Source organism: Sapajus apella, unplaced genomic scaffold, assembly GCF_009761245.1.
Source record: "Sapajus apella isolate SASKATOON/1434 unplaced genomic scaffold, GSC_monkey_1.0 scaffold46, whole genome shotgun sequence".
In the NCBI taxonomy this organism is placed as follows: domain Eukaryota; kingdom Metazoa; phylum Chordata; class Mammalia; order Primates; family Cebidae; genus Sapajus; species Sapajus apella.
Window position 1 is genome coordinate 7,729,121 of NW_022436986.1, and position 9,535 is coordinate 7,738,655.

The 9,535-nt window shown below is 37.6% G+C and overlaps 1 protein-coding gene across 3 annotated transcripts in view; it reads right to left on the reverse strand.

Annotated features, from left to right (window-relative positions):
- The window catches only part of LOC116524781 (bile acid-CoA:amino acid N-acyltransferase), a 25,571-nt gene extending 21,132 nt beyond the window's left edge, over window positions 1-4,439 (reverse strand). The window contains exon 1 of one of the 3 annotated variants that reach the window (XM_032240207.1): window positions 4,192-4,439. In XM_032240207.1, coding sequence (XP_032096098.1) covers window positions 4,192-4,285 — 94 coding nt within the window. In that variant the 5' untranslated portion in view covers window positions 4,286-4,439. Of the gene's footprint in view, window positions 1-4,188 lie in introns of all 3 variants that reach the window. The other 2 variants (XM_032240209.1, XM_032240208.1) reach the window with 2 other exon arrangements.
- Window positions 4,440-9,535: the final 5,096 nt, after the last annotated feature.

The window sequence follows — 9,535 nt, forward strand, 5'->3', positions numbered from 1 at the left end:
GTGCCCAATAAATAGCTTTCACTTGCCTTACAAAGAGCTGCTTGGTTTGCGGATGGCAGTGCCAAAGTTAATTGATAACACCCTGTTTGGAAGGCTGCTACTTTGTCTGATTAAAGAAGAGTCAAGACAAAAACACCGAAAGCAATTACAGCAGAAGCCAAAATTGACAAATGGAATCTAATTAAAGAGCTTCTGCTCAGCAAAAGAAACCTTGTGTGATAGTTAATATTCAGTGTCAACTTGATTAGATTGAAGGATGCAAAGTATTGTTCTTGGGTGTGTTCTTGAGGGTGTTGCCGAAGATGAACATTTCAGTCATGGACTGGGAGAGAGAGACCCCCTGTCAGTGTGGGTGAGCCCCATCCAATCAGCTGCCAGCAGGGCTAGAATAAAGCAGGCAGGAGGTGGGAGAAGCTGACTTGCTGAGTCTTCTGGTCTTCATCTTTCTCCTATGCTGGATGCTTCCTGTCCGCAAACATCAGGCTCCAAGTTCTTCAGCTTTTGGACTCTTGAGCTTACACCAGTGGTGTGCCAGGTGCTCTTGGGCCTTTAGCCACAGACTGAAGGCTGCACTGTTGGCTTCCCTACTTTTGAGGTTTTGGAACTTGAACTGATCCACTACTGGCTTCCTTGCTCCTCAATTTGCAGATGACCTATCGTGGGACTTCACCTTGTGATAATGTAAGTCAATTCACCTTAATAAACTCCCTTTCATATATACATATATCCTGTTCTGTCCCTCTAGAGAACCTTGACTAATATACCTTTCTTCTTATGTGCTATGGTTTATAACAATTGAATAGAATATACTTTTGTGAGAAAAATTCACCTTTCTACCAGAATTCTCTAAAATTTGGAAACTATTTGTATTCTTATTTTATGGAAATATCATTAATTACATAAATTCAATAAGAATATGTTTTCTAACAGGACACATTGGAGCCACTGGTTATTTTGCCAAAGCTCTGACTGAAATGGTACATTTTCAAATATGATCTTACTTCTTTGAGAAATTGAGGTTGACTTTATAGAGCTGATTAAAAAAAAAAAAAACAAAACAAAACACCTTAGAAAGACTGGCCTAGTAAGTACCTTCTCTACATAACCCTTTACAAGGTTCCTGACCTGTGGTCAGTAATGAATGTCACTTTTTTTTTCCTAGACGGAGTTTCACTCTTGCTCTGGCTCAAGTAAAATGGCACAATCTCATCTCACTGCAACCTCCACCTCCTGGGTTCAACCGATTCTCCTGCCTCAGCCTCCTGAGTGGCTGGGATTACAGGCGCCCACCACCACACCCAGCTAATTTTTGTATTTTTAGTAGAGAAGGGGTTTCGCTATGTTGGCCAAGCTGGTCTCAAACTCCCGACCTCAGGTGATCCACCCGCCTTGGCCTCCAAAAGTGCTGGGATTACCGGCATGAGCCACCACACCTGGCTGTGTGTATTTGTATGTGTGTTTGTGTATACATCTTTGGGAAATTCAATCAGCCACAACAGGAAAGGAGGAATAAAGGAGCAAATAATAAATGGGATAAATGGAAAACCAATACCAAGATGGGAGTTTTAAACCCAACTATATCAATAATTATGTTAAATATAAACAGATCTGGGCCGGGCGCGGTGGCTCAAGCCTGTAATCCCAGCACTTTGGGAGGCCGAGGCGGGTGGATCACGAGGTCAAGAGATCGAGACCATCCTGGTCAACATGGTGAAACCCCGTCTCTACTAAAAATACAAAAAATTAGCTGGGCATGGTGGCGCGTGCCTGTAATCCCAGCTACTCAGGAGGCTGAGGCAGGAGAATTGCCTGAACCCAGGAGGCGGAGGTTGCGGTGAGCCGAGATTGCGCCATTGCACTCCAGCCTGGGCAACAAGAGCGAAACTCCGTCTCAAAAAACAAACAAACAAACAAAAAATATAAACAGATCAAACACTCAAATTAGAAGACACAGGCCAGGTGTGGTGACTCATGCCTGTAATCGTAGCACTTTGGGAGGCTGAGGTCTGAGGATCACTTGATCCCAGGAGTTTGAGACCAGCCTGGGCAACATAGGGAGACTCCATCTCTACAAAAAATGTAAAAATTAGCAGGGTGTGGTGGGGCATACTTGTAGTCCCAGCTGCTTGAGAGGCTGAAGCAGAAGAATTGCTTAAGCTCAAGAGGTTGAGGTGCAGTGATTTGTGATCATGCCACTGGACTCCAGATTGGGTGACAGATCTGAAATCCTATCCTTAAAATAAATACATAAATAAGAGACAGATTGTCAAACTAGTTGAAAAAGCAAGTGTTTCTTTTTCAGAAACACATTGTCAAAAAAAGACAGATTGAAAGTAAAATACATATATATATATATGTTTGTGTTGCATATATTTGCACACTGAACATATATGTATGTATATATGTGTGTGTATGTATATATATGAGAGAGAGATGAGACAGACACAGGCATAAATACACACTGATGAGAATGAGCCTACAGATAGAGAAGTGCTGAGAATAATTCAGTGATGTGTAAATGTTGCATCTGTTTCCTGAGAAGCTTAAAAATAAGTGATACTATAGCTTCCAAGTGCCATATTTCACTTGCTTTCTTGTAGTTGAGAAATTGAGTACTTAAGATCACACAGAAATACATGACAGAGTCAGAAATGGAATCCACATCTCCAACTCTTAGTCAAATTGATTAGTACTTCAAAAAGAATTTATCAAGGGTTTACATGTCATAGTTACTGAGAGATAAGATGCAGTTCCTACTCTAAGGAAGCTTAAGGTATAGTATTCCATTCACATATTGTTATAGTAGGTAGCTAGTTATACATGAGTGGGGCAGGAGAGAGTTCCCCCCACCCACCAGAATGTCAAGTAACTATCAAGTGATTGTCACTCTGTTTCTCTAAAATAACTATCGGTCACAGCCAGCACCAAGGAGAGGCAGTTTCTCAATAGATAAAAACACCTGAAATTGGTAATCAGCAGCTTTCAGGAATTGGGCAAATGAGCTCAAGCATGTGCATTAAGAGGCAAAATGACAGAGTATGACCTTCCAGGGACATTCCACCAGAGTTCAAAACAAAGCCTCAGATAAGCATGCACAAAACTCCAGTAAGCATACTGTGCATGCTCACATCCCGAGCACAAGCAGGGCACCAAGCATGTGGGTGACTCCCCTTAAGGGAAGGATGAAGGGAAAGGGGTGCAAGATGCCAGAAGGAGGCCAGCATATAAAATCCTAGGTTCCAGGTTAAATGGGGCACTTGACCCCCAAGATGCCTGCTTGGGTCTCTTCCAAAAGTATTTTCCTTTCTTTCCTGATCTAAAGCTTTTTAATAAACTTCTGCTCCTGCTCTGAAACTTGCCTCAGTCTCTTTTACTCCTTTATGCCCCTCAGTAGAATTAATTCTTCTGAGGAGGCAAGAAATGAAGCTGCTGCAGACCCATACAGATTTGCCGCCAGTAACTCATATTCGCCACCCCTAACAATATTATCCATTAAATTTATTTCTATTCAAATATTACATGCACCAACCAGTGTGCTCAAACAGAAAGAAGTCAATTAGAAAGTCATTAACTCAACTTATACTTACTTTTTTTGGTATTTTTTTAACATTACATTTCACTACCAGAAAGCATTCCTGAATTGCATAAATAGGTAGGACATATATTCAAAGCTTCAAGAAATACTTTCACAGAATGTAATTCTAACATGGCATTAGTCTTATATTAAAAGAAAATTACCCTTCAAACAAAATATAAATAGGACCACAATCCAGTTTCCCAGAATAGGAGGGCTTATTCTATAACATTCTAGGAAATAGTCTTTTAAAAGAGGGAGAAATATTGAAGGGGATGGGGAAGACAGAATAAAGACATTTTAACAAATGACTTCTGATAGCCTTTCATTTTCCTCAGAAATATAAAAACCAGCTCTATATTATCATAATAGCAAGTCCCTAGTGTCATCCTTTCTAAGCAAATCGAAATGAAAAGACACACTTATCTGAGCACTCCTGGCAACTCTACAACTGAGATTATGAAATGAGCTGAGCAAAAAGATTATTTGTCCTCATGAACTGCTAAAATTCCAAACACTGAAGTAAATAAACTAATTTAGTTAATCCAAGAGCTAAAAGATTTTAACTTATTTCCAATCAGTCCAAAAGAAGTAGTCCTGATTAAAACACAAAGTACCTGGACTTTTCCTCTTGAGCCTTCTTTTCCAGCAGTAAAGGGAAAATGACAGAACTCCACCGCAAGTTGCCCAGGAGGCCAAAACCTCAAACATGCCTTTTGAAGAGTAACAGAGCTAACTTCAGAGCCAGATTACCACATACCATTTGCCTTAGTTTCCTATTAACTTTTAACAGTTACTGAATTCAATAAATGTACCACCATTTTCCCTGTTCATTTTCTGTTCTCTTGAAATCTCTCTCTCTTAGGGATTGTCACTACATTTTACTCACATATTTTAATAATTTTCTTTATAGAAGTTGTTTGACCTCTATTGGCACCATTAGGGCATATATTTCCTCTACAATAAAATACTCAAGGTAACTTCTGAAGGGCTCTGCATTTGTAAGTCATTCTTTCCTGAGACAACATAAGCTGAAAAATACAAATGTGATCACAGTAACCAGTAATAAAATACTCAAGCCCCACTTTCAGAATGTGGGGAGCACCAAATCTCCTACTAATCCCTCTCAACTAATTCACACAGGTTTTTGAAATAGCTATAGAATGAAGTGTTAGTAGGACTTTTCTGAAAAAAGTAATGTCTAAAAATCTCAGATAAATATGAGAAAAAGACTTAAACAGGTACTAATGAGACACAAGCATAAGCATATGGGAAAAAGTCTTAATCTCATTTATTATCAAAGAAATGCAAATTAAAATCATGGGGCATATTTCATACCTATAAGGTTGGCAAAAATTAAAAATTCCAAAAATAAAAGTTGGTTATGAAGTGAATCACTCAGACTCAAGCCCTACTAAGGGAATATAAATTGGTACCACCACTTCAGAAAGCAATTTGACATTGTCTAATAAATGTGACAATATGAATAACTTTTGACCCAGCCATTCCTCTTCTAGAGAACAAAAATAAATGAATTACAACTACATGCAATTACCTGGATAAATCTTACAAACATAATATTGTTAGAATATTATAATATTGTCATAAATACACACAAGTCAATCTCTCAAACTTATATTTGCTGAACTAAAACTATAGGCCACTTTTGGAGTAAATCTTTAAACAAGCCAAGGAATGAACTACTAAGAATCTGGATAGTGGTGAAAAATTATTAATGTAGTTTACATTGACAGAATGCAACTAAGTGAATGGAAAAAATACATTCCATGCAACAGTAAGCATAAGAAACCCAAAGTAGTAATGACTATAATTATAAATATTATATATCTATATGACAGGATCATAAAAATCATAAATCCAAATAATGGATTTTAAGATATCAATAGGGCAAAAATTGACAGAATTAAAGGGAGAAATAGGAAAAATAGGCAATTCCATAACCATGAATGGAGATTTTTAAATCCCCCTTTAAACAATAGATTTGAACAGTTTAATGACCTTACCCTAATCACCTCAATAACTTCAAATGTACATGGCATGTTCAACAAGATAGGCCTTAAGTTGGGCCATAAAATTACAATACATGTAAAAGCACTGAAATTACATATTCTCAATGAAATTAGTAATTAAAAACAGTAAGGTATCTAGAAAACTCTCAAGTATTTTAAAATCAAACATTTCTAATAACTCATGAGTCAAAAAGAAATCATGCTGGAAATTAGGAAATATTTCAAACTGAATGATAAAGGATGAACAATATAAATAATTTTAAAATTATAAAGGTAAAGCTAAAAAATTGATAAACTACAACATAGACTGATTAAATAAAAACAAGATAGGATACAAATAACTCAAAATGAAAGTAGGCTTATTATTATAGATCCAATTGACATTAGCTAGGGAATATTACAAACAATTTTATGCTAATGAATTCGATAACTTACATGAGATCAATTACTTGAAGAAATATACAGAAGAATAAATGAGACCAAGAAACATAATAATTAATGGACAACTAAATAAATCAGGATTGGATCCTGGTCTGGAGGTGAAATTGCAATAGAGGTCATTACTAGGACATTGATGAAATTTCAATGTAGACAGTATATTATTGTTATGTCAGTGTTACATATTTTGAATTTGATATTTCATTATGGAAAGCAGAACTTTGGTGGTCTCTGCAGTCTGTTATTGTACACCTAAGATTAATTTTGAATTCTATGGAATCAGAGGACACAGACTATTTTTAAATTTGGAAACCTTTCAAGTAAAAGCTTTAGGACTTTTGCACTGTGAAACAACCTAGTAAAAATTTAAAGGTCCTTGTTACTTTGTGTTTTAGGATTCATGGAATACATGCTAATGAGACTGTGAACCAAAGAAGCAGGACCAAACTGTTCATTCTTAGGTTTGTTTAGGGTCAAGAAATTTACAGTAGAGTAGCTTCTAAGTAGAAAGATTTAAGGCAAACCAACTCTCTAAGAACTAGAAAAGCAGAATAAAAAAGAACAGAAAAGTAAAAAACTGGGAAAAACTTAAATATCGAATTGAATATTGGTTGAAAAACTGCAATGACATCTAATTATACAATATGCTATTAATCAAATTTGTTACTCTTGTCTATTTAAAAATATGGAGAAATGCTTATAATGTAAAGAGGGGCATGATCCCATAGTAATTGTAAAATACAGGAAAAAAATATTTTTCATATGGAAATATACCAAAATATTAGGTAATTATAAGCAGCAATTTTTTTTTTTTTTGAGATGAAGTTTTGCTCTTGTTCCCCAGTACAATGACACTATCTCAGCTCATTGCAACCTCCACTTCCCTGGTTCAAGTGATTCTCCAGCCTCAGCCTCCCGAGTAGCTGGGATTACACACATGCGCCACCACGCCCAGCTAATTTTGTATTTTTAGTAGTGACGGGGTTTCTCCGTGTTGGTCGGGTTGATCTCGAACTCCCGACCTCAGGTGATATGCCCACCTCAGCCTCCCAAAGTGTTGGGATTACAGGCGTGAGCCCCTGCACCCAGCTTTTTTTTTTTTCATTCTTGGTTTTGCTTTTTATCTTTCCCACTTTTCTAAAGAGAATGTGCTATTCTTTCTAAGAAAAAGAATGACATGTTAAGACAGGAAAGTCTATTTTATGTTGTTTAAAACATATATTGCATATGTAAAACCATTCTATTGAGTCTGAATCTGTATTTTATTAGCAGGCTTTATGTAAGCATACCTACTAAGCTTACAGAAGTTCCAACTAAGTAAAATTAGTTAACAGATATCCTTTTTATGTAGCAGCCATTAAATTAAAAAAAAATGTAAAGCCTTTAAAATTACATCATATGTTTGACTATCTCATTAAACGAGTTAGCAAGCATAATTTAATCTTTCAGGAAAACTAAAGGCCATTATTTTGATATATTCACTCTATTGAACTATAAACCAGTGATGCCCTCTAGAGGTACGGATGGCCGTGCAGTTTACCTTCCCTGTCTGGATGTGTTTACCCTCCTTGTTGGCTATATTTACGACAACTGTTTCAGGCAGTGGTACTTGTCTCCCAACTCAATACTAGCATCTAGATCCATGTTCTCGAAACATAATCAGCTTTTGAAGCATGCAGCAGCTCAGGATGTACTCCAGACTTACCGAATCAGAATCTGCATTTTTAAAAGATCCCCACATGAAAATAATCAATAAAAGATCCCCAAATGATTAATGTGCATATTAAATTTTGAAAATACTGCTCTAGGCTACAAAGGAGAAATTTCTTCTAACAGTAACATGAAGCTGCTTGGTTTTTGCAGTTAACTCTCCGGTTGTAACCAAGTGTTTTTCCATACAGACCTCCTCATCCCTTAGTTCCAATCTGGCCTTTGTTTTCCTGTCTATGGATCAGAAGGAAAAGTTGTATAGAAAATGAGATAATCAAATCCTGTATACAAAATTCCAATGCTGGATCTTTTACATAGTAGAAGCTGCACATACAGTAGGTCTCCTATATCTGTGTGTTCCCCAACTATGGATTCAACCAACTATGGATCAAAAATGTTTGGGGGGAAAAAAGATAACTGCATAATCAGCTTTTGAAGCATGCTTCAGGAAAAGTAAAGGCCGTTATTCTGATATATTCACTCAATATGTATACTTTTTTTCCTTCTCGTTATTCCCTAATCAGCATAACAACTATTTACATAGAACTTACATTGTATTCAGTATTATAAGTAATCCAAAGATCATTTAAGTATATGGGAGGATGTGCATATGAAATGCATGGTGAAATTATATGCAAATACTACATCATTTTATACAAAAGGCTTGGGCATCTGTGGACTTTGGTATCCAAGTAGGTGTTCTGGAACCAATCCCCAATGGTTATCAAGAAATCAACTCTAATGTCTAAGCTCCAGAACTCCAGGCACTGACACCTGAAGTTCTTGAATGAAGTGCCTTTGGATGACATTTGTAGGGCATGGCTGTACTATTAACTAATTTTCTTAACGAACATTCTAGAATTTATATATCCAACTGAATTTTGCCTCTTCAAGTCACCCTGGAAAAGAGAATAAATGCAATTTCTTCCTATCACATTTCTTTAGGAATTGTCAGAGTCAAAACAATATAAGACATTCCTTCTGTCTCATTACTCTCCAGCCATATCTAACGCTTGAACAAAAATAATACTGGCGTGGCCGGGCGCGGTGGCTCAAGCCTGTAATCCCAGCACTTTGGGAGGCCGAGGCGGGTGGATCACGAGGTCAAGAGATCGAGACCATCCTGGTCAACATGGTGAAACCCCGTCTCTACTAAAAATACAAAAATTAGCTGGGCATGGTGGCGCACGCCTGTAGTCCCAGCTACTCGGGAGGCTGAGGCAAGAGAATTGCTTGAACCCAGGAGACGGAGGTTGCGGTGAGCCGAGATCGCGCCATTGCACTCCAGCCTGGGTAACAAGAGCGAAACTCCATCTCAAAAAAAAACAAAAAAAAAAAAAAAATAATAATAATACTGGCCAGGCGCGGTGGCTCATGTCTGCAATCCCGGCACTTTGGGAGGCCAAGGCAGGCGGATCATGAGGTCAGGAGTTCGATACCAGCCTGGCCAACATGGTGAAACCCTGTCTCTGCTAAAGATTAATTCAGCTGGACGTGGTGGCACATGCCTGGAATCTCCACTACTTGGGAGGTTGTGGCAAGAGAATCGCTTGAACCCGGGAGGCAGAGGGTGCAGTGAACCAAGATCGTGCCACTTCACTCTAGCCTGGGTGACAGGGCGAGACTCCGCCTCAAAATAAATAAATAAATAATCCCAAATTTAACAACTAACTTTGTCATTTAGGACCATCTGATAACCTGCTATTTAAGTAATATCCACAAATTAAGTGCATTAAAGTACAAAGACTTGCTATTCTAGTGAATACTCAACACCACTTTTTAG